General features: G+C 35.6%; 1 protein-coding gene across 3 annotated transcripts in view; it reads left to right on the top strand.

Moving 5' to 3' along the window:
- Positions 1–25,687, top strand: part of PPP1R12A (protein phosphatase 1 regulatory subunit 12A) — a 113,784-nt gene that overhangs the window by 83,811 nt on the left and 4,286 nt on the right. Inside the window, exons 13-24 of one of the 3 annotated variants that reach the window (XM_038155388.1) lie at positions 937–1,098; positions 1,541–1,717; positions 5,255–5,345; positions 6,805–7,002; positions 7,179–7,347; positions 9,434–9,552; positions 10,238–10,303; positions 14,052–14,068; positions 15,206–15,347; positions 16,006–16,110; positions 16,965–17,012; positions 21,427–21,477. In XM_038155388.1, coding sequence (XP_038011316.1) covers positions 937–1,098; positions 1,541–1,717; positions 5,255–5,345; positions 6,805–7,002; positions 7,179–7,347; positions 9,434–9,552; positions 10,238–10,303; positions 14,052–14,068; positions 15,206–15,347; positions 16,006–16,110; positions 16,965–17,012; positions 21,427–21,477 — 1,345 coding nt within the window. Of the gene's footprint in view, positions 1–936; positions 1,099–1,540; positions 1,718–5,254; positions 5,346–6,804; positions 7,003–7,178; positions 7,348–9,433; positions 9,553–10,237; positions 11,611–14,051; positions 14,069–15,205; positions 15,348–16,005; positions 16,111–16,964; positions 17,013–21,426; positions 21,478–25,687 lie in introns of those variants that run through there. The other 2 variants (XM_038155386.1, XM_038155387.1) reach the window with 2 other exon arrangements.

Below are 25,687 nucleotides of genomic sequence, written 5' to 3'. Positions count from 1 at the left end.
TGATACCCATACCTATGTTGAGTATCAGCATCATAGAATACATAAAATTCACTTGAATGCAAAGTAAATTATGAAAATATGAGAATAGTTCTCAGGAGTGCTGGTTCCTAACTTGCAGAATTTTCTCAAGAGGAATCATATGCTGCACATATAATACATTATTAACTTTGCTGCATTGTGTAGTTTCAATGTAGCTATTTGAGTCAAATTCTTCATGGTAATTAGTGGGGTAATGAATAGCTAAAATGGATAGATCGAGGAAAAGAGTCAAATAACTAAGCTGCATATTGGTACGTGCTGCTGATGTACATGATACGTACTTAGCATTTTTTTGTGTCTTGGCATTAATGTTATCAGTAACCAGGCTGTCTCATACAGCATAGTGCATATTTATTTCTTGTAAACCACTGGGTTTGCTTTATAGCTTGAAGAGCAAGGGAAAAACCTGAGTGGGAGGTTATTCTTCCTGGGAATGATTAAAGATTTTTTTAAAAATGGGGCAGTATATTTAATTACTTTCAAATTATAAGAGGAGTGATATTGATGACATTTTCTTTCCTGACAAGCTGTGCAGTAAGGGTCTGCATTTTCTTAGGTATTCAGTGTGGGTGAAACAGCAGTTTAAAAATGGGACATTGGGGGCCCTATATGAATGCTTTAGTAGATGTGAACAAGACATTCTTATATAAACGAGTCAGATTCCATTCTTTATCCTCTTTGGTGAAGAAATGGTTGGGACTAAGGGACACTTCTGCTTCCCTCCAAAATCATAAATTAAAAGTCCTAGCCAAGGAAACAATGGAAAAAATGCTTCTTTTGCACCAGAAGTTTCCAAGACTCAACTGAGGCACAGAATACATGGGCAGAAATTTAAAAGATCATTCACAGAGTAAATATAAGTAATAAATGTGGTCATTGTACATGTCTCTCCTTCAGTGGCTCCTTTGGTAGAAGACAAGATGATTTGATAAGTTCTAATGTTCCAAGTACTGCGTCAACAGTTACCTCTTCTGCTGGTCCTCAGAAAACGCTGCCTGCCAGCACAAACACTACTACGAAGAGTACAACGGGTTCTACTTCAGCAGGTGTACAAAGCAGGTAATGGCACCAGGACATTTTGTTCCTTTTTTTTGTCAGGTCTACTGTGTGCTTATGTATGTGCATGCGTTCTTGTTTAGTAGATCCTGGGGCTCTGGATTTTTTCATTTTACTGTTAAATTTGTTTTGATTTTATACAATTTGGCTCAAAAATTGTGAATGGCTTTCTACTGTAACATGAAAGCCATGTCAGTATAAAAGAATAAATCAAATGTTAGAAGGGTCTGAAGAATAAAAGTTCAATTATTGTGAACTGGTAATTCTTAATTTATTCAATTTAATAGCTCAAGCTGAGCTTTCATAGTGGAGACCTTTCTCATTTTGCTTCTTTAAAAAAAAATCCATCCCTCAATTTACATGTTACTAGTTGTTTAGTAAAGTGCTTTCATTGTTTAGCTGTTTCCTTTTCTCTTTTTTTGTGTTGCTGCTTGTTATGCTGTAGTACCTCAAATCGTTTGTGGGCTGAGGATAGTACTGAGAAAGAAAAGGACAGTGTTCCTACAGCAGTGACCGTTCCTGTTGCACCATCTGTTGTAAATGCTGCAGCCACTACTACAGCCATGACTACAGCTACTTCTGGCACTGTGTCCTCAACATCAGAGGTCAGGGAGAGACGGAGGTGTGTAAAGGTCCTAAGAGTAATGTTGCTCTTACCCAAAAGTTATACTTTTTTTTTTTTATTATTTAAAGGAATGTGTTGGTTACCGCAGATTTGAACAATACGGTGTTTGAACCATTCAAGCAATGTTGTTTTCTTGCTGTGCATTGAATCAACTGGTACCTCAGTTTATTTAAGAGCTTAGTACTAATAGAGACCATTAATGAAATTTAAACTTTGATATTGTATGTTTTTGACTGGCCTTGGGTTCTCATATAGTATATGGTATTTTCAGATTGATATAAAAACACTGAATTAAAAATAATTAAATGATCAATTAATTAATGAATTAATTGCTACAACTACATTACTGCAGACTGAGGTAGTGTGCCATTGGCAGTATGGTAATAAGTCACAGAATAGCATTTTTTCAAACATTTTGTATGCCTGACATTATTGAGAAAAGAGTATTGAACCCAACACATTCTGTTTATTTCATTGCATGACTTAGGGTCTCTTCTACTTGAAGAATAGTCATACCATTTTAAATGCAATGCTTTAAGAGATATTCAGTATGAAGAATGAGTAAGAAGCTGATGTAAATCGTATTTTAAGAATATGGTGGTTTTTTCTGTTTACAGTTATATGAAGGATGAGTTAAGATTGGTGCATATTTGTTTCCATAAAGAGTTGTTTCCTTCTATTTATGGAAGCAAAAATAAGATTTCAAAAGATTGTCAGTTCCTGTTAGCTTTCCTTTTTTCTCCTTTTTCTGGGTACTTATAAATGTTTATCCTTTAACCCTCCTGCTGCAAGTTCAAATTTGTGTGTTGCTCCTGTAGTAGGTTCAAAATGTACTTTTTGTATCAGTGCCAGATATGTGTATCTCTGTATGTTCACGGAGGTAATGAAGCTGTTCCTTATTACAGGAGAAAATTGTATTTTTTGGTTCACTTATGGCAGCAGCATTTAAAGATTCCTTATAGAGGCCTAATTAGGGTAGTCTTCCTTCCTACCCAAAACCGAGATGAAAAAACTTCTATGATAAGTGGATTATGTTTTTATTATTCCCCACCATGATTCACGAAGAGTCCACATGTGCTAACAATCCATTTCAGTAACTACAGTAGTCAGAACCTGCATTTTCCATAGGGAAATTTGAACTGAACCCAACAAATGAAAAGCATAACCAACAAAATGTGCATTTTCTCGAAAGTAATTCAGAGTGGTTCAAATTCTAAAATTCAAATGCTGTTTCAGTCTTATATCAGCTTAGAGCTAGGCTTTTGCTGTCTCGTTTGCTCTCACCAATGTGTGTATACTAATGTGCACATGCATATACTACATACATTTTAGATACCTGCAGTTGGCCTGAAATGCCATGGTTGTCTCTGACTGGGCTGATTGTGTAATATACTGTTTGCGGATGCATTCTTGATGGCATATTAGTATACCCATGAATCTTAGAAATCAAAATTGGAATAATTGCTGCATGCATTTGAGAATGTTGTGCTCTAAATACGAGCACAAGCATATCTATCTGTATATATACAGATAGATACATATGTGTGTGTATCTACATATGTTTCTATGCACATGAAAAAATAAATGTATATGAAATATTACATGCTATATATTTTCTTAAGTAATGAAGTCAGTTAATTTGTGTTTATCGACTGAAATAGTATATTTAGAAAGTATGTTTGCAAGACTATTTCAAAGATGGTTGAAAGTGAAGATATAAAGTACTTTATTAATGAAGCACATAATGGTGCATTCTTTTGGAACAGCTAAAGAAGCTATATTCTTCATTTGATTTTTAGGATTGGTTTAGAGAAACAGGGAAGGAAATTACAAACTTGAATCTCTAAGTCTTTGTATTGTGAATAATACAGCATAGGTAGCTGTGTGTGGCACATGCAAGGGATGCTAGGGAAGAGCACTTTCTGCTCTTGACTGTAGCTGCAGTGTGTACCTGAAAAGTTGAGACTTTGCATTTTCTCTCAGTGCAATTTAAAGTATTTCAGATTTATTGGAAGGTAGGTGTAGGTACAGCAGTTACTAAAAAGAAAGTTATGGGAAACAGTTTGTAGCAATTTTAAGCCCTAAAGATGACACCTGGTCGGCAGTCAAGCCCTCCTAGGTGGGTGATGGTTCAGGTCAGGTTAACTAAACCAGCCTAATGGCCTAGAGTTTTTGGGAAATGGAAAATCAATCAAAAATGCTGCTTGCAAGACACCTGGATAAGGAAATCAAATGTACATAGTGTAGGTTTTTTAAGATGCAGCATAAGATGGGTTTTGTTTCAACATTTTTAAGTACAGCAGTTAGTTGTAAGTATTTTAATTGGGTAGAGCATAGGTTGTAATCCACAGGTCTGTGTAAATGAAGTTTTTTAAATCTTATGATTGTTTCAGAACTCTTTTTAGTATGTGCTGAGGCTACTAAATATATTATTAGGTGAGCAAACTGCTCTTTCCATACCTAAATTATTTAGGTGTTAATAAATGATGGCACAATCACTAGCAAATTATTCAATCCTTATCCAGTGACTCTTAACTATTCTTAACTAATGATATATAAAGAGAGACAACCAGAAAATATTAAAGAATCTGATCTAAAGAAGCTCAGAGAGGTTTTAAGCAGCCTTTTAGCAACCTTTTGATTTCGCTTTTTTCAAAATTTTTTTCTTTCACTTTTTTCTAATTTTTAGCCAATTTAAAGATTTAAAAAATGTGTGAAATTATAGCAGCTTCCCAGAATATTCTGCCATAAAAAATCAACAAATGCATTAAAATCTTTAAAGTTCTCTAATTATGGGTCTACATACATACAAATACATGCATTTGTGCATGCATCTATGTCCTGTTGTTTTTTTACCTGTTATCTGGATTAGAGAATTTCTTAAAAAGAGTCCAGACCTTGTATGTCTACTCTAGTAGCCTTTTAGCTTTGATTACAATTACCTGCTTATTCTGCAGGATTTCTGTGGGTTTCATGAAGATTTATTTTTAAGCTCATTTTTTTCAAAGGGATTTGGATTACTCAAAGCATGGATGATTCATGTGAAAATATGGTAACCACCTCCTCAGGGATTCTTAATTTCTGGTGAAATAGATGATATAATTAGGTTTTCTGCATTAACAGTACATTTGGCTTTTTCTAAAAGCTTGTAATGTTAAAAGTTAATACATACACATATTTGATATATAAATGTCTAACTGGCTGAGTCTCTGAAGTCTTCCACCCCTGTGTTTGTAGACCACTGATATACCAAAAGAGCTGAAGTTAAATTTATAGAAAATGGTAAAAAGTAATCTAAATTAAGTAGGAAAACTGTGTATTTTAATTGAGTTCTAAAGCTGCTGTCATGATGAATAAGTAGATCAGTATGATGTGAATGGAATGTCTAAAATGTAATCTATCCTATATAGTTAAATATTTTCTTCTGACTGCCTTGGCTTTTAGTCTGCAGTGCTGGGGGGAGGGGGTTTGACCATTTAATAAATTTGTGCAAAAATTATCATATGCCAATTTTGTTTGTAATTAACTCTTTAGATCATACCTCACTCCAGTACGGGATGAAGAGTCTGAGTCCCAAAGAAAAGCTAGATCCAGGCAAGCAAGACAGTCTAGAAGATCTACACAGGTATAATATTGCTAAAGCTTCTACATGTTTGAGAACATACCCATAACATCATTCTTGCGAAACAGACATAGCATACTGCATTTGCATCCATTTCTAATTTTTTTTTCTGTGCAGGAGCTATTGTAGATAATATGATTGAGCTGATCAATATGGATAGCTAATAAGATTCATGACATAGAAAAAATACTTTTAATCTAGTTTCTCCAGAGAAGGAAACATCCTAAAAGAGAGGTTTTTTATTATGCGCTAATAATCTAGTATTTAATTGTATATTTCCTTGCAGCATTTCTCTCTCTCAGTTTACATACTGATATATTTGGAAGTTCTTCCCAGTTTTGATCCATATCTATCAGCAACTAGCACAATCCTGTCTCAGGGATCAATGTGGCAGGAGCAAAATAGGGTATCTCTAATGGTATTCGAATGCTCTTTGGGCAGTGGAGCAACTGCCAACCACTGTCTGCTGGCAAACTGAGAATAATCAGCAAATTTAGTCCCTGAAGAAAACAGCACAAAGAAATACTCTAGCCATTTTCCTTACCTGTTTTTAGGCTGAGTCCATAGCTGCATTGCTTACTGATATTGCTTTCAAATCTTTGCAGTTTTAAACCCCTCGTATACTTCTGGTTAGCTTTCCAAATGAGAGGTCTGTGCTGCTTGATACAATTTTTTGTATGGGACTTACTTTTACTTTGTAGTACTAATTCAGAGCCCTGAATGATGGTCAGACTACAGGCTAGCTATTGCTGAATCCTTACAGTGAAGAAGCTAGGAATTACTGGATTAAACTTTATCAACACTAAAAGCAATTCAGTAACTCAGAAGATGCAAAGTTGGCTTTAAAGAGTAGATTGCAAAGTGTTTTGATCAATGTCTCACTAAGATACATCAGCTGAAAAGTATAGTAGAAAAAAGCTGTCTTCATAAAATTGCTTGCTTTCTAAGCTTATTTCAAAACTAGTTTATAGCCTAAAAATAACAAGACTTTTTAGTGTTGCTGACCTAAAAATCCAGTTGCAAGGAATTAATTTGTAAAGTATCAACATTTCTGAAAATATGAGTATTATATTTTTAGGGTTCTTTCAGAAATGTTTAGTATGCTCATGATCATATTAAAAGTATCTATTGGATTCTTAAATTATTTCTATAGGATCTTAAATTATTTCTATAGGATCTTCTATGCAATCTGTATCTACTAGTTCAGCTAAAAATTGGCTTGCTGGAGAGTCTGTAGTAGATTGCATTACAGCAAATACTTGCCACATGTCAGAGGGTTGTTTGGTTCCAAGATTCAAGAGGAAAGCTTATAGGTAGAATATGTAGGTAAAATTTATTTTTTAATAGATAGATTTCATTTTCTTAAGTTGAATGTTTTCTTTAAAATATTTCTGTAATGTGATCATCTACATTAATGTTAATGGTATATTTAAATGGTGTTTGCTGAATGCTGTTTTCACAGGGCGTAACACTGACAGATCTTCAAGAAGCTGAAAAAACTATAGGAAGAAGTCGTCCCACACGAACCAGAGAACAGGAGAATGAAGAAAAAGAAAAGGAGGAGAAAGAAAAGCAAGACAAAGAAAAACAAGAAGAAAAGAAAGAATCTGAAACTAAAGATGATGACTATAGACAAAGATATTCCCGAACTGTTGAAGAGGTATTTTCATGATGAGTCTCTTTAGGTAGAGAAATTATATGAATCTTTACTCCAACAATATTATTTTAATTTTGGTACTACTGTAAGAATAATTTATATAGTTAAATGTTTTCATATCCTGTGGTTTGTATTGGTTAATCTTGGTAAATTAATTCTGACATTTTTCTGTTGAATAGCCGTATCATCGGTATAGACCAAGTTCAACTTCAACTTCTTCATCATCCACCTCTTCGCTCTCCACATCCACTAGCTCTCTATCAAGTTCAAGTCAGCTAAACAGACCAAACAGCCTTATAGGTATAACTTCTGCCTATTCTCGGAGTGGAACAAAGGAAAGTGAGAGAGGTAGGAGTACTCTTTATGAAGGGTTTTTTTGTTCTTTTGTTGCCAAAGGGCAGTTTACATTCCTAGAGGTACTTCAAATTGCGGTGAGAAATGTAAGACTACTGGGAATGTATCTTGCTCAAATCTTCTGTAAGAAATTTCAAAACTTTCATATAGAGAGGAAAAAAGATTTTTTGTATTTGGTGATGTTTTGCAGCCATATGATTTTTTTCCATTGTTGGGTCACAGGAATTTCAAATATACTCCCATAAATACTCACATAATGCTGTAATTTCTACTTTAACACAGCAGCTCTAGTAAAATACTGTATTTCAGGGTCTAAATACTTGCAGGTATTAAGAAGGAATTTTACTTTCTTAAATAATTGCTGAATAACTAGGGGTTTGTTTCAGTCCTTCCGCATTGAAGGACTGGAATGATGCTTTATTTCTTTAAGGACCTCTCAGGGTTGTACAAGCAGCTGGAAAAGGAAAGAAGATGTTTCCCATTGCAGTTCAGATGTAACCATACTTCTGCATGCTTTAACTGGTTTATGTACTCTTAAACTGAGGATTAGATGCATGATTCAGAGATCACAAAATGTTCTTCTCTGATGTCACAGAGATTTTGCCTTCATTTCAAATGTGAGTCCCCTGCTACAGTTTTGAGAGATGTTCTGCCTGATTCTTTGCCTGTCAGATGAGGAGTCTTTTAACAGTGTGATCTTCTGTTCTTGGACTTGCCACTGTTGACTTGAGAGAAATACTTTAATTCAAGTTATTGATCAGTAACTCCAGTAGGGTTACTGATTGAAATTGATAATTTTGTTCTACAGATGGTCAGATAAAATGATCCACTGATGAAATCTCCATGAACTATGTAGCAGTATTGCCATGTTCCCTAGGATGGTGTTTTCTGAGGAAGTTACTAGTGCTAGGCTTCATGGATATGCTTTCTGATTCTTTTCCCTTTGTCCTGAAATGAACTGAAATTTGGACTATGGTTCTTTCGTAATGCGTGCTTACTCTAGGAAACTCACCCTAGATTTTTCCACGGAAAATGTTTTCATTTGGTAAATATTAGCTACCAGAGGTTCTATTTTTTTTCAAGTTATGACTTTTGGAGGAGAAATACACTACCATCTGAAATCCCAGAGGTAAAATCCTATTTTATCAAAAGGTGTATGTTCACCATAAATGTATTTCCCTTCTTTCCTGTTTAATTTTTGCTTCACTCTAAAGTGTTTATTTACCTCTGAAGACTAGTGATGACAGTTATTAATGATTAGTGATTCTTCTATCTGGACTCAATTCTGTGGTTTCTTTAGTAAAAGAGCATCAGGCTGGACAAACTGCACGATAATAAGCAAGGAACTTTGGTTTGGGCAGGTTTATTTAATGGGGTTTTTTGCACAAGTTGCTTGTAAACACACAGGGTAGCAAACACAATCCTGAGTTTTTACATCTATTTTGAATTGCCATTGCATTTGTTTTAAAGAAAAAGGATATCTGTAATAATACAGTAATAATTTAAAAATTAAATTATTAAATTAAAATTAATTATTACATTAAAATTAAATGTAAAATACAGTAATAATTTAATCCAGGAGGTTCCAGTTTATTCTTCCTTAGAGCAAAAAATGGAGGGGACTGTGGTGAAAAGGAGGCCTCTGGGAAGGATTTGTAAAAGCTGGGGTTTTTTTTAATGCTGCATCCTTGATGTATGCAAAGAAAAAGCTTATTTGATGAAGAATGGTAAAGGATTACCTTCTCTTTTTTTGTACTTTTATACAGCTGCTGATACAGATGTTTCAATTATTGCATGACAGTTTTGAAAACTGAATTGTAAATCCAAGTTGAATTTTATTACTGTTACATTAAGACATTTTGTTTAGGTGACTGAGGTGAAATTAGTATTTACAGTATTTTAGAGCTATGTGTTCTGGGGAGTGTGTGTTACAGCAAACCATGTATGTGGTAAGAAGCTCTTCAGTGAATTTATTTCAGGTAAAAAGAATTTATTGTGAGTATTTTAAAGACTGAGAATAAGTATTTTAGAAAATTAGGTTCTGTCGTAATTCAGTGAATGAGAAAGTTGTTATTAACAGAAGGGGGCAAAAAAGAAGAAGAAAAGGAAGAGGATAAGTCACAGCCTAAGTCTATAAGGGAAAGACGGAGACCAAGAGAAAAACGACGATCTACAGGAGTTTCTTTTTGGACTCAGGATGTAAGTTAGCTTCACTTGAAGCAAAATGAAATGTGTATGGTGTACTTTTAAAATAGAAAATTGTTTAGAGTAATACAACATGTATTTATGTAACAATGCAATATCTAACTCACTGTTCTAGAAAAAATTATGCTCCTAAATTTAAATATTCTTTGGTTTTGGTTTGATGCTTTCAGGAGCAAAATCAAAATTAAGTTTTTTCAGTTGATACTGCTAACCAGAATTCTAGAACACTGTTGTAACCATAACTTAATAGGAATTAAACATAATCTAAGGAAAAGAAATGAATTATTGAACAAATCTTTTCTATTTCATGCCTACAAAAGCTGTAAAAATGAGACTCTTTATTTGGCATATTGCAAGTAACTTAGCAACTTAAACAACTGCTGTCAGATTATAAAGGTTACGGTTGATGTTTCAGACTATTCCTTTTCCCTTTTCTTTGTCACGGGGTCCATATGTAATGTAAAAGCCAGATTTTCATGTGTCAAATGCAAAATTGTTTCATCTCCTTCTGGTACTGAAAACATGTACCAGTTTGAGAATTTTCTTCATATATCCTGTATGTTCTCTGTGGAGTATTCTGCTGCTCTTATATTTTCATATTCGAAGTGTAGAATGCATTAAAATCTTACTAAGCTTTCAACAGTTTTAATTTTTTTTCCTCTCCTACCTGTTTCACCAGAGTGATGAAAATGAACAGGATCACCAATCTGATTCAGAAGAAGGAACAAATAAGAAAGAAACTCAGGTAATTTAAGAAAGATAATTTGTTCATTAACTTTTAAGAGATACATTTTGTTGTAAAATTTTTGTTACAGTTGAATTTGCATACCAACAGTAGCCATAACTGACCGTTTTGACTTCCATTCTGATTATGTAGAATTAGCATCCCAAAAATGTATATTCGATTTTTGACACACAGATCAGGGACATGATGCAGCAGGTTACTGGAGCAAGCATTCAGTTTCTACCCAGCAAAATCTTTATTTCACCTACATTGTTATTTTCAGATAAATTACGGCCAGTTACTTACACAGACTAATTAAAAGCTTTGAAAATTAAACCCAGTGCTGTCATTATTATAATTAAAAAATAATGTGCAAAGTTCATTTAAGGAAACAGAGAAAGTTGGAGAGCGTGATGTATGTAATTTCTTGTATTATGTGTGTAATGTTCTTCAGTATTATCCTAAATGAGTGTTAGTGGTCTTGATAAAAAGTTAGTGGAAAACTGTATAATAGGCTTGATTTGGTGGGAAAGGTTCTTGAAAACAGAAAGCTGTTTGGCAGTGGGATGAAGAGGTGTTAAAAGGGAATTAGTTATATAAGCTGAGCTATAGGAAGAATGTATTTCTTTTGACCTAAACCCTTGAGTAGTACACTACAGAATCATGTTCATTACTTAGGAATAAAACTCAAGTGATATTTCTTTCTTTTGTTGTAAAAGCCTCCATTACACATCTGTTAAATATTTTAGTCAAGAGACTCATTCTGTGCCATTTTGATTTGCTGTCTTTTTATTTCTATGCCACATTAATGTAACTGCATAGTCCTGTTTCCTTCCCTTCTAGAGGTACATATCATTATCCTTAGTTCTGTAATTACTTCATATTCTGTTCTGCAGACCTTAATTTTGGTAGAACATGCTGTATGGTGCTTTTGATAGAATTAGTAACATTATGGTGAAATAGTGCTAAATCAGTCCCAAAATTATGAATATTATTAAAAGGGTGAGGTGTTGGGCTGGTGTGGCATTACCAGTCATCAGTTTTTCTGAGTCTGGATTGAAGGGACTTGAGACAGTAATTCGTGTTTGGACTCAAGTGTTTATTATTTCTTATCAGTAAAACAGTCTCATTACTGTGAGTTCAGCAGCTTTTCATTAGAAGGCACAAAATGGCTAACAGTCTCTTGTTACAAGGTCTTTTATGACTAAACTATGCAATTACGAACTGACACCTAGATTATTTTCCTTTTTAACCCAATAACTGATCCCAAAGAGCCCACAATGCAGACTTTTCTGCCCAGTTACAAAATGCCACCCAAACCCATGAAGAAGGAAGAAGAAGCAGCATAAAGAAGAAACCCAGGACAACACCCTGTGCCCTCCATATTGCTTCCATTAACAACATACTAAAAATCCCAAAACCTAAATTTCTTACCAAGTAATACACCTAAACTGCTCTCTATAATCTATTTCACACTTTTGTGGATTCTAGTCTGTCTTGAAGTCTAGAAAACTTTCTCCATGAATGAGGGTCAAAGTCAGTGCTCCCCTGGGGGTCAGGACACCCCAGACCAGACAGAGAAACATTCCCAGTGCCCTGGGTTTCCACAGGCTGGAATGGTGGAGAAGTGTAGAATTGACTGACCAAGAGTTCTTGGACAGATGCACTTTTTGCTGTATGCCTAGGCCCAGAGAGTGGTGGTGAATGGAATTCCATGCAGCTGGTGCCTGATCGTGAGTGCAGGTCTCCAGGGTTCAGTGTTGGGGCCAGTCCAGTTCAATACTTCCACCTATGATCTGGCTGAGGGGATCTAGGACACCCTCAGTCAGTTTGCAGTTAACACCAAGTTCAGCAGGAGTGTTGATCTGCTGGAGGGCAGGAAGGCTCTGCAGAGGGGTCTGAACAGGCTGGATCAGCAGGCCAAGGCCAACTGGATGAGGTTCAATAAGGCCAAGTACTGGCTCCTACACTTGGGTCCCAACAACCCCATGCAGCGCTACAGGCTGGGGACAGAGTGGCTGGAAACTGCCCAAGGGATAAAGCAGCTGGGAATGCTGGTGCCAGTGGCTGATCATCAGCCAGCACGGGCCCAGGTGGCCGAGAAGGCCAATGGCATCCTGGCCTGCATCAGCAGTAGTGTGGCCAGCAGGACCTGGGCAGGGATTGTGTCCCTGTACTTGGCACTGGTGAGGCCACACCTTGAGTCCCGTGTCTGGTTCTGAGCCCTTCACTGCAAGAAGGACATTGAGGTGCTGGAGAATGCCCAGAGAAGGGCAACGAGGCTGGAAGGGTCTGGAGCACAAGTCCTGTGAGGAGTGGCTGAGGGAGCTGGGTTTGTTTAGCCTGGAGAAAAGGAGGCTCCAGAGAGACCTCTCTCCAACTCCCTGAAAGGAGGCTGTAGCCAGGTGGGGCTTGGTCTCTTCTCCCTGGTAACAGGGACTGGACAAAAAGGAAACGGCTTCAAACTGAGCCAGGGAGGTTCAGGTTGGACATCAGGAAGAATTTTCTCACTGAAAAGGGTAGTTAAGCATTGGAACAGGCTGCCCAGAGAGGCTGTGGAGTCACCATCGCTGGAAGCATTGAAGAAACCTGACAGCGTTATGGTTCAGTTGTCATGGTGGTGTTCAGTCAAAGGTTGGACTCTGTGATCTTGGAAGTGTTTTCCAACGCAAATGATTTTATGGTGAAACACCAGAACAGTTAGTCCAGTTTTCTACAAAGTCTCTTAATTCACAGCATTATTCATGCTCTTGACAGAAAATAGTGATGTTTTATTAGGAGTGGTTAGGCTATAGCATGTACCTTTGATATCCTCTGTGCACTAAATACACTTCAAGGTGTCAAAGGGGAAATTGAGTGTATTGTGGAGAATGTGGCTGTTTACCTATGTACATTGAAAAAATACACTTTCTTTCTATAGAAGGAAACCAAGCAAACCACATCAGCCCCCTAGAAAACCACCTATGGGGAAGGCTTCAGCCACTGCTAGGTGAATAGCATTGGAGGATGTCCAGGTGGTGATATGTCAGTAGAGTTTCTTGACTCAAATGTCTTCACTCAAGATTGGAATAATAATTGGAAAAAGTTATGAATTTGTATTGACCACTCAGAGGGGCAAAAGGCTTGTATGACTGATGTTATACTTAGACACTCCCTCACTCTTAAGTCATTACTTTTAATTACGTTTTGCTTGTCAACTAAAGAGAGTTATTTTTTTATATTACTTTCATTAATTTGTTCATTCCAGATGAATCCACAGGGACAAAATTTACTGTAATTAAGTCTAATAAGTACTTCCTTATGTTGTTGGTGTAGTAACTTGTTTCCAGTCACACTATGTTGAAACAGTGATCCTGTATCTTAATATATTGTTTTGAGCTGAAGTCATTCTTTTCAAAACATTGTAGCTGATGTTCAAGAAGAGAAAGAAGGAACAGTGAATTTGAGGAACACTGTTCTGCCTTTGATAACAAGAAAGCAAACCCAAAATGCACCAAGTGCTGAAATAACTCCACTGTTTAGGGCACTCCAGACTTTTAGAGTGTTATGTTAATGTCCTTGTAAATCATATTTTGTCAAATACATTCTTGCACATATTTGTTTTCTTTTCCGGATGTAACAAAATTGACACAGTTCAGATAATACATACTGGTGGATAGCATGTGCATTTGACCTGATTAGTTGTATTTGTTCACAGATTGTTATATATTTTAATTAAATTATTCACCAATCCATTATTTTTCTCTCTTTTTACCTCTCCCCACCTCAGAGTGAAAGCCTTTCAAGGTATGTGCAATTTAAACAAATTAATTAGAATTGTTAAACTTTCTGTCCCCATGTTGTCATTTTAAGTTGTTTGTGTACTAATTCAGCTTTAATCCAATGGTTGGATTAAGCTTTCAAAGGCTGTGATGATACTTGCGTTTTGCATGAAGTATGATTGTGAAGCTTCAGTCCTGCCGTGTGTGGGTGGAATACTCCATGTGGGGGAATACGTTGAACTCTGTATTTGTAGTGCACTGAAGGCAGGCTGGGTGTTTCATAGAACGTAGTGGAGACAATACTATGCTGTACAGATTTTTCAGCATGGACCCAGCTTTTACAAACAAGAGGTTCTTATTGCCTCTCTTTTAGAATATCCTACAGAAAATTTTCGACATAACCTCAAGAAAAATGCAGCCTCTGAAAAGTATATTTCCTTAAGATTTGTTAAAAAGTAAATGCTGAAATATTGATAATTTTTTAAATTAATTTCTTTTTAGATCATTAGCTTTAATTGTCCAATTTTATTATGTTCTGACTGGTGAAAATCTGTTAAATAAAACTGCTCTAATACATGACTAGTGAAGAATGAACAGTGTGAAATTACTCTTTATTTATACAGGGCTTTATTGAGTTATTAGGATAAATACTGCTAAAGATTTGTTTCATCAGCTGTTTCTGTTGAAATACTAGAATTCACAACAAATAGTTGTGAAATCCTTGTTGTTGTAACAAAACTTAAAATTCATCTATGCCATTCATCTAGTGTTTTTTAAAACACTTCAATTAAACTAATACACTTTTAAAAATATTAAAAAATGTTCTTTATAAATAAAGAAGAATTAAGAAGCCAATTTTAAAATATTTTAAGACATGTAAATATTTGCTTGCATTAAATAATTTAATTACCATGTAAAATATTCTCTGCATGCATTACTCTGCAGACTGAGCAATTTGAAAACATATTCGCCAAGAATCTTGAAGTACTGGAGAATGTAAAAATGAAATTTGCATCAAATTGGAAGACCATAGTCTAACAGAAATACATAATTGCATTTGGTTGTTTTCAGCTGGGTAGCAGCAAACTTAAAACATCTGATACAGTCAGGGGTCTCAGTTTAGCTGCAAAGACAAAGAAAAATCAGAACTCTTCTTTTACAGGTATGATACGGGATCGCTCAGCATGTCTGCAGGTGATCGTTACGATTCAGCGCAGGGGCGATCAGGGTCACAGAGTTATCTTGAAGATCGAAAACCATACTGCAGTAGACTAGAAAAAGATGACAGCCCTGATTTTAAGAAGGTATTTGATTCAATAAGTTTGGTGCAAAACTAGGATTTCATTACTGCTTTTCTTAAATTGTGTGAAAGTAGTCTCACATTGCATCTGAAATGCTGCTTAAAGTAACTTAGCTAAATATAGTATAGCAGCCACTACAGTGGGGAAAAATACACATTATGAAACAGCTTCTGGCTTTTGTACTTTTCAAGGCTAGGGAGAAATCCAGAGGAGCCAAGATACAGTCAGATTTTAAAAAAATCATATGATAGTATTTATCATAAGAAAGTATTATTAAAACTGATGTATGCATATGTGAAGACTTTATTATGTGTTTGCCAGCGTACATACATATAAGGTAAAAATATGTTTAGATCTTGTTTTAAAATAGAGGAGGAGTTTGTTGAAAAGTTTACTGTGGTGGGGTAATCTGTGGAGTCTGAAGAAAAAAAGATTGTTTAATTATGTGTAGGGTAAGTTGTGGGCTCCATATACAAAGCTGTTTGTTTCTAGAAATATTTAGTAACAGTTCCTTACTGTTCTTCCTAATTTTAAACATCTTTATTTTACTTCTTAGACTGTTAATGTATTTGTTAATTTTACATATGGTTCAGTCATACTTTTGAAGTTTTTTGGCTAATCTCACTATTATCTGATTTTTTTAACAAATATTTTCTCTTAGCTTTATGAACAGATTCTAGCTGAAAATGAAAAACTGAAAGCACAGTTACACGACACCAACATGGAACTTACAGATCTTAAGCTACAGTTGGAGAAGACCACTCAGGTTTGTATAAAACAAAAAAGAGCATGTACTTAACCAACAATGTAGATAATAAACCAGAAGCACCCCAGGCTGTGGGCTGCTCTTTACTAGGCATCAACTTTGTTTTTTATCCAAAGAAGGGAATAGAGAATTTCTCTCTTTCTAAAGAGTGCAGGATTCTGGTCTTCAGCTGTGAACAAAATGTGTGAGACTGCTTCCTGCCTGCTTAAGTAGTAGTGGTTCTTGCCAGCATGTATCTGCATGCAGCTTTTTTGCAGGGTAGGAGTAAACACTTTCTACACTGTTAAGCTTATATTCCAACTGACAGTCGGGACTGCTGGCAAATTGGCATAACCTGCCAGTTCTTCCTGGCTGGTTAGATAGTTTTATCTTGGAAATGAAGAGCAAATATTGCATTCCTGTTACCAATAACTGCTGTCAGATAACTGTGCTGCATACAGTTCTACAAGATACATACACTGGAGTTAGATTTGTCTAAATTTGTCTACTCTTGCCGTAGAATGTTTCATATTGTCGGATCATATTTACCTGTACTTAATTGTCTTTCACGCGTACCCTGCAAGTGTTAGTGAAGAACATTTGTAAGATGCCTGTTTTGTAATGCTTTTAGATAGAAATAATGTCTTTTTCCTGTTAGCCAAAGGCTGTGTAGTGATTAAATAACAGGGATGGTCACAGAAAATTGCATGATAAATCCAGCTTATTCTTTATTTCAGTTACTTCCGTGAGCACCCTTTAAAATGTTTTTGATTACATACTTCAGACAGAATACTAAGATGGCTAATTGGTTTTTTTTCTCAGTTCTGTATTATGTCAAAGTACATGTCAATGTCTTCATCAATTTTGTGTTTCAGAGACAAGAAAGATTTGCTGACAGATCACTCTTAGAAATGGAGAAAAGGGTGAGTTTCTGCCAAAGAACTTTTAAATACTTCAAGCCTTGTTTTAGCTTGTTTTGCAATCCCTGGTTTGGATATATTTTAGTAGGAACTGAAGCCTTTCTTATAATTTGCATTTTTTAGAGGCTTTGGGGATTTTAGGTTTCAAAGTGGCAATGAATGTGAGATAAGAATTACTCTTGAGAATTGCCTTTAGTTTGCCTGTTCATTCGTGATAACCATTTTCTGAACTCTGCTGCCCTCCAAGGATCTGCCACTTGTTCCATCTCATCCAAAACAATGTTGGCATTCCAGAGGGTTAAGCAGATTCATTGTGTCTCATCTTTTAACACATTTCCAAGATTCAGAGAAATTAATTTCCTCAGAGCTTTCCAGAGGCACGAATTATTGTTGGTAATGAGATAGCTGTTTCTGCCTCACAGACATGGGACTTTAAACCTGCTAATGATATAAAATTATCTTTATCTGCCATATTCCTTGCACTGTAGCTTTTTCCAGAGGAGTATGATAATGGGGTAGGGGAAGAAAGTGGAAGAATGAGTAAGCAGTGCAGGAAGAGGGGTGTCAGAGTCAGAGACAATCCTAAATTGAATGGGAAAGAAGTCATGCAGTGAATTCATATGTGCGATAGACTACAGGAATTATTTCAGAAGTTGGACACATGATAATTTTAGGCTGTAATTTCATGCTAATTAAAATTCAGCCCTGTAAAAGTTTAGTTTCACAGCAGTGTAAAGCAAACAACATTGATTTTGTGGTGGTCTTGGCTTCCTTCGTGACTCTGAACACCATGTGTTCTTTTCTTCTCCCTTGATCCTGGAGTGACACATTAGAGACAAACTGGAAAAAAAATTAGACTTTGACAGTAAGAAGTGATGTGGTAAACATTTAGTAATCCCTGGTAAATTTCATATTCATAGCCTTTTGTATTGATTTTCCAGTATTTTAGGTTTTAGTTATACAAAACGAGTTTTAGTTACAAAAACTGTGCCGTATATAAACAGATTTTACAGAAGCACATGGAGATGTAGAAATACTCTCAGGCACTTCCTGAAGTTTCATTATATTTATCTTAATAGTCTCTGCACTTTATTGCTGCTGTTTAGCACGTATTTCTCTTTTTAATTTTTTTTTTTGGCTTCATAGTGTGGGCAGTGATTTCATCAGTAGAAAGGTTTCAGCAGCAGATAATTGGTTTCTTGCTTGCTAGCATGGCCACACAAGTGGACATTTAATTATTTAATGGATGTAGCTGCATCGGTTCCTGTGTGGGTTCATAGGTAATTCACGGAGTACTGCATAGATAGACGTTATTTCAGTGTTAAATTACTGCTTGGCTTTCTCCCAAAACAGGCTGACAACTGGCTTTTTTAGAAAGTCTTGCACTTTTTTTTAAGACATTCAGTCCAACAGCAAAATGTCTTTCAGAAATGTTATTTTCCCTAAATGTATTCATATTAAATCTAGTGGATAAAATAATTAACTTAGTGATGTATATATGTAACTTAGGTGCTGTATGGCTGAAACAGGGTTTAAACAAAATTTGCACATCTGAATCTTGTTTATAATTACACACTTCTTTTCAGATAGGAATTTAAGTGAGGAATATATTTATGATAGTAATTTTTTGTTGTTTAATTCTGAAGCTTCCCTTTGAATATGACTGAAGTAAGATTCTCAGCTGCTAGTCATCAATAGCTGATCTCTAGAAATAAGCCTTTTGAATTCAGTATTTAAAAATAATTTTAAAGACATCTTTTTAATGTGTAATGTAACAATAAAAATGCAAAAATTAAAAGAGATTGTAGAGCTTTTCTAAGTATACTTCTCCAAGTATGTGACTTCACTGAAATAAAATATAAACCTAAAGATTTTTATATAAATTACATAGAGAAAAGGAGAGGGAAAAAGTAGTGAGGAAAAATTGTAAATAAAAGGCCAGCAGAGAAAGAGCTGAAGGCATCTTCAGACTGTTTTCAGCATTTTCCAGCTGAAACCTATCTTTTCAGTGAAGAAAATGAGAATATGTATTAAGCCTAGATTTGCACAGTAGTAAAATCCAGAAAATACTGGCTTTGAATTTTATTTAAATTCATCCTTCAGAAGTGGGTTTCCATGATGTGACTTGGGGATACATTGTGAATGTTGTTCATTTGAAAACTGTTTGCCAGAAAGGGGCTATTTCCCTGGGAATGGGGGTACAGATCAGAGCACATGTGCAAGGTCCTAGCAGTACATGGGCAAAAATGAGGGTTTCTTTAACAACCTGTGACTCCACCAAGTATGCTAACAGCCCTTTGCTGAATCTTGTATGACGTTGTAATAAAACTTAAAACCAAACTTAAAGGTTTCAGTCTGGGTGAGAAATCAGAAAAATATAGGTACCTTTAAACAATTTTTATCACAAATTTAGAATTCTTCAGCCAGGAATTTGAATTGGGGAGAGGTGTTTTTCTATGTATTATTGAATATACAAATATATGTCGGCATATACATCTGGTTTTACTTCTTAAGAATTGTATAGCTCTGGGGGGCTTGGTTTTTCATGTGTGTGTATGTCTGTATACATCAGATTTTTTTCTTTTTTTGTGAGTTACAAATGTTTCTTGACAACCTTACAGAATTGAGGAAGTATATCATAAAATTTTAGACCTCATAGATTTAAAATACTTTCTTTGAGTCCAGGAAATAAATCAAATAATACTGGCAAATCTTCTCAGTGAAGCTGCAGTGCATTATTTCATTGGCATCCCTCAAAACAGTTCCTAGAAGAGTAAGCAGTTCAAGAAAAAGAAGAACATAGCTTCAAATAGTAGGAACAAAACAGTTCTACTGTTATTCCTAGACCAGTCTATTTGTTTCTTTTGTATAATGTGAAGTATAAAAAGTCAGTTAAAGATTTTACTGAATTGGTTTTTATTGCTAATAGACAAGCTCAACAGGCTAGTTAAGCAAATGCTTCAAAAGGATTAAGAATTTCTGGACACTTGAAATTTTGAGATTTGTTTGATCGTTCATCTCTTGGCGATAGAAAAAAATGTTGAATATTGCTTAATATAAGAGCACATCATATGTGTTATTCTGTAAAACTAGTAGGTAACAGATAAAATTCTAAGTATTGTAAGACAGTGTGGGATTTTTGTTAGTTACTTGCATCCCGTTAACTCACTGGTACTTATGCTTATTACAGTCATCATTAAAAAAGTCTTATTTTGAAGGAGTTAAATACATTAAGTAGTAACAACTGCAGTAATATATTTATTACTTTGATAAAAATTAAAGTTGTTTGCTGTAATGGGAAAATGTTGGGGTATAACTGCACTGTGATTAAACTAAATTCAAATGATTTATATCTGAAAGGTGTCCGGCAAGAGTCAGTATCTACTGGGCGGTATGATCTAACCAAAGTTTTACACACCTCAGTCAATGCTGCTTGCTGTTTGCATAACACCGTTGTATGCAGATGCATATGTCCACTTCGCAATAATCTGTTGCTTTTGCCTCTCACCCTCTGGAAAAAAATCTGAATGTAGAGTACTGATAACTGCAGCTGCTTTTAAATGAGATACACTGCATCGTCTGACACAGGAAAGCAAGCAATCATGCTATAAACCCCAAAGTCTATTGCATTAGCTGCTCATCTATCAGATGTGTTGAAAAATAGGTTTAAACAATATAAAAACATATCTGCACTGCAGACTGCAGTGTAGTATAGAAAACCCTAAGCTAACTTTCCATAAGCTGGCTTGGTTATATAATCAGTGCAATCAAGTTCATATACAAAGGATCATTTGTCCTGCTTCAAGGTAAAAAGGGAAATAAAAGGAAAATTGAAGTATACGAGAAATGCAGAAAATACTCAAGAAACATATTGTCTAGAAGCAGCTGATCTCATGTAACTAGATTTCTTTGGTACTGAGCTAGGTCCTATAATGTCAATTGTATCAACTGTTGCAGTTTGGAGCGTGGACAGTTCCCTTTGAGCTGAGACAGATCTTTCGGCTACCTCTGTTTGTCTAGGAAAGCTTATGCTTTTGTGCTTGTATCTTTTAATATTCTTGTTTGTTTCTGATAATTTTCTGCATTTCTTGGATATTAAGGTCTTACAAAAGCCTGGCTCATGAAAAATAAATCCAAACAAGTTGTATACTTAAAACCTTTCTAAATTAGTGAAAAGGAAGGGGTATTTTTTGTAGGACTTGATATAAATTTCTATATCTCTTCCTCTTTGGATATTAAAATTCCATGTTGACCAAATTTCTAAGTATCACTGCCATCACAAGTTTTCTGTCCACACTATGCTTTTGGTTTGTATGATCTTTGAAACTTGAAGTATTTCACTGTTACCACAGTATTTACAAGCTGTAATTTTTAAAACATTGTATTGTTCAGCATTAACACACATCTTCTGATTTAGGAAAGAAGAGCGCTAGAAAGAAGGATATCTGAAATGGAAGAGGAACTGAAAGTAAGTAAATTAGTACACTATTAGTAACAAAGTGTATTATTATGTCAGTGAGACATATGGTCTGGCAGTGTTACTGGTCTCTGTAATTTCACTAGAAAATAACTAAGTTACAGCTGCATGTCAGAGTCACTCCTGTCACACAGCTTGTAGCAAAGCTGTGGTGCTGGCATAAGCAGCTGTACGTGTACATGTACGATTGCGAAGGAGGTGCTGAGTTCTAGGATTCTATAACATGGCTAACAGGAAACATTCAGAGGTGGTTAGAGTGAAACATATCTTGAGCTAATCAAGATGGAATTGCAGTCTACAATTTTGATGTGATGATTGTAAGTTTTATTTACTAATTACTATTAGTAATATCCATTACTAATTGCTTTTATTAAAATCCACTAGTATCCATTATGATAAAATATATTATTATTAAATAGTGGTAGCGTATACTTGTATAGATATGTAAGCATTAAGTGTTGTTTCAATCTTAATCTCATGCTCTTCATAAATTAGATGGTATGTTACAATGTTGAAAGAAAAACTTCTGTTTGTATAGTGTGAATCAGGTTATACTTAACAAAATGCAGTAGGTAGATTTGAACTGTTGACAAATGAGTGACACTTACCGTATTGATTTCTGCTTTTTTCACCTATGTATAAAGTGAAAAAATCTCAAAAGCAATATTCTTTTAAAAATAAATTACATTTCTGTTTGTTTGGGATTTTTAACCAGTCTTTATCAATGTTAAACCCTCTGATATCATTAAGAAGGGTGAGAATTTGGGTGCATTTATTTTCTATTATGTCCTTTTGTATAAACATTGGATATAGCCAACAAAACTCATAGAATTTAAGTGGAATGTGAAAATACCATTATTTTCACATTTGATATTTGTCAAAGTTGTACTGATTAATAAGTTTCCTTTTAAGCTCATTTTTGAGCTCCCTCTGGTGCTTGGAAATGGCATTAACTTCCAAATACTTTTTATTAAAATATATTCACCAAGTTCTGTTGAAGTAATTGAAGCTGACAGGCAGAAGAGCAACTGTGATGCCTTTGGCTCCCTTGGATTCAGACCAAGATAGATTGCTGTAAGGCTGGACTCAAGGTCTGAGGTTCCTTGAGGGGTCTTCAGAAGTGAAATACAGAAAAAACAAACTATCATAGAGGAAAATAATTGTCTGCCTGAGAGTAGAAGACAGGATGTGAGCTTCTAAGGAAAGCTGGGCTTCTGATAAAAATAGAGAATACAAATGTGTTGCTTTTTCCATAGTTTGCTTTCAATAAGTAAGAAGTGAAAGTTTTAATTTAAAGATTAAATATTCTTCCCATAGTTTGTTGCACCGTTGTTTAAAAGTACATGTTAAATGTGTTATTATGTACAGGGTTTTGAATAGGAGATTCAGTTTGTGCAATTAGGATGTTAAGTGAAGAATTCCAGGAATAGCTCTCATTGTTAATGCATCCTGAACTGTTTTGGAAAGCTGTGACTAATCACTACTGGTACTTAGATTGCTTTTCAAGAATGTGCCACTTGTTTGATGCTTTCCTTTCACAGCAGCTTATTTACTTTAAACAGGACTGTCTCTTCTAAGTTTTTTTTTTCAGTTCTGCTCATCTAATATACATGTGGGATTTTTTTCTCATTTTCATGCCTATTTCTTTGATTCCTGCAGAAGCTGCAACAAATAAAGCAGATTCAATCTTTGAAACACATAAATGAGCGACTGGTGACTGAGAATAGGGCCTTGACCCGAGTGCTTGCCAAGTTGTCAGGGTCCTGTAGGCAACTGCGCTCTGTGGACTTGTAATTTCTTCCTTCTCCTTTGTTTAGCCAGGCAGGTGTTGACATTCAGTTTGTGCTTGGGCAGAATTTTACTATTAACACTTGTGTGTCAGAAACTGACTCAGTGTTGCTCGGTTCTGGAGGTGTGGCTAAAGCTAAAGCATGGTGCCCAGTGTTACAAGCTGGAGGTGTTGCAGATGTGCTGGTGTGGTGTGGTATTGTCCCTGCTAGCACTGAAGCTTGTCCTTGAAAATAAATTGGCAAGGATCCAGGAGACCTTTGACATGTTAAAATCTTGGCAACAACTGAAAGGATGTGGGTTTGCATGAGGATACACTAAAGTCAGTCTCGTTTTGATGTTTGTGTAAATGCTCAAATAGATTTGCCTCTAGTTTTCTAACAAATTGAAATTAAGATTTGAGCTTTCTTTCTGCATTTTGATTTAAGTGCATAGAGTTGATAAAAGTTTAGTCTTAACAAAAAAAAGAGTGTTTGAGAACCGGTTTCAGTACTGTGCATTCCTGAACGGCTGCATTAGCAACCATTTTTCTTACATTTGTGTATTTCAGTGTTTCAGAGGGTACCAAAGTATTGCTGTATTGTTTCTTCAGCAATGTATTGGAATTTCAAGTTGATTACTGTTTTCAAGTATTAACTTCCCATTTGGGTTTTGCTAATCCTTATTTTTACATAAACAATTTAAAACATGCAGTTCTAGCACAGAGTTAAGATCATTGATTTATATTGCTATACAAATAAGCATTCCAGTGTCGATGAGAGGCCTACAATGCATGGACTGTAAAATCACAGACACAAAACAAACTGACTAGTGTGTCAGATTGTTTCAGTCCCCTTCTGATAAAAGTATGAACTGCTTTGAGTTTCATCTTGGAAAACAGTGTTAGTCTGTTGTTCTTAGTGTTATTTCAGGGATGTTACAGAAACCCATGGAAGGTTCAAAACTTACATGAGGATAAAATACGGTTTCATTCTACACCAAATCTGTATGCCTTTCTTCCTCTTAAATATAACAAGTGTCTAGGCTGGAGTTTACAGTAAGCTTTTAGGATGTGTAGTTGAAAAAAATAAACCAGCCTTCTGCACAGTGACTCTTGCTAAGCTGCTTCCTTTCATCTACCCCCCTTCCCACTTAGAAAGGAACGCGATGAGTGTGCATTCTGCTCAGAATCTGATCTCGGGATTTCCCCACTAAGAGGCCTGAAATTAAGAGGTTTATCCTTTTTCTTGGTGTCTTTCTGGAATTGTACTAACATTAGGATGTGGTGTTTCTCATCCAGGCCCTGCATTCTGCAATGCTCCCTTGTGTTAACCCTTACTGAGGAAGTAAAGTCATCTCACTGACCTGGCTGAAAACAAATCCCTTTGTTCATAATAGTACTTGATCCATCTCACCCCAGTATTGTTGGATCACTAAATTAACTGTGCAGAAAGCAGCAGGAGCACACTGCTGCATGACGAGGGAGAGCAGTCTCTTTAGGGCTGTCCATCTTAACATCAGCCTCAGCAAACAATCTGGTTTTTCAACACAGCTGAGCTAATCTAATGACTGCTGTCCACATCTACATATCCATACTGTCTTTTTTTGCTAGCACTGGCATTCCTTTGACCATTCCTTTGGCCATTTGGGGTGTTAACCACAGAAAACCATTCAGTATTCCTCTCCGTAGCAGGAGTTTTCAATGGCAGGTCTTTGTGGAGCTTGAGTAGCCTGACCAGCAAAAAAGAAGCAATGGAAACACTGCAGGGAGCCTTGACAGTATGATGGTAGGTTAACAATAGCAGTGTGCCTGAGTAATCTGAACAGGTACTTCAGCAGTTCATGAGCTTTTTGTAATCTTTATTAATCAAGTTGTTTTGTATGTACAAACTGGTAAATCCTTCAGCAAAAACAGACATGATTATTACTTTACAGATGTGAGATGGCTCCACATATGTCAGATGATTATTGAATCATTATTTGCTAAATGATAACACTGCAAAGTTACTAGTTAGTCATGATACAGACAGACAAAACAGTGCATTTTTAATCGAATCTTATCACAGGAAGATACTTTGCTATTTTTTTATTTGTCTCTTACAAGTCTCCCCCTATGCTCTAGTAGACTCGCAACAAAAGAGAAGATATTTCCTTAAGACCTATTCTACCTATTAATTGAATCAGGATTAAAATCTACCTACAGAGATTTGCAGATATAGATATATAATGGTACTGGATTATGTTAAGGCTCTAATTTTGAGCAGTACATTTTGTTGAAGTAGTTCACCAGAAAACCTACCTCTCTGTGGTCTGTCTCTATGTAATTAACCATTCTGGGCTGCAGCTCCCTCACTGCTCAGTAAGTTGAAAGAGGACTGTGACATTCCTGGATTTACTTTGAGGTTTCATTGGAATGCACACACAACACTACTCA

This window comes from Motacilla alba, chromosome 1A, assembly GCF_015832195.1.
Source record: "Motacilla alba alba isolate MOTALB_02 chromosome 1A, Motacilla_alba_V1.0_pri, whole genome shotgun sequence".
In the NCBI taxonomy this organism is placed as follows: Eukaryota; Metazoa; Chordata; class Aves; order Passeriformes; family Motacillidae; genus Motacilla; species Motacilla alba.
This window is presented reverse-complemented; position numbering and strand designations above follow the sequence as displayed.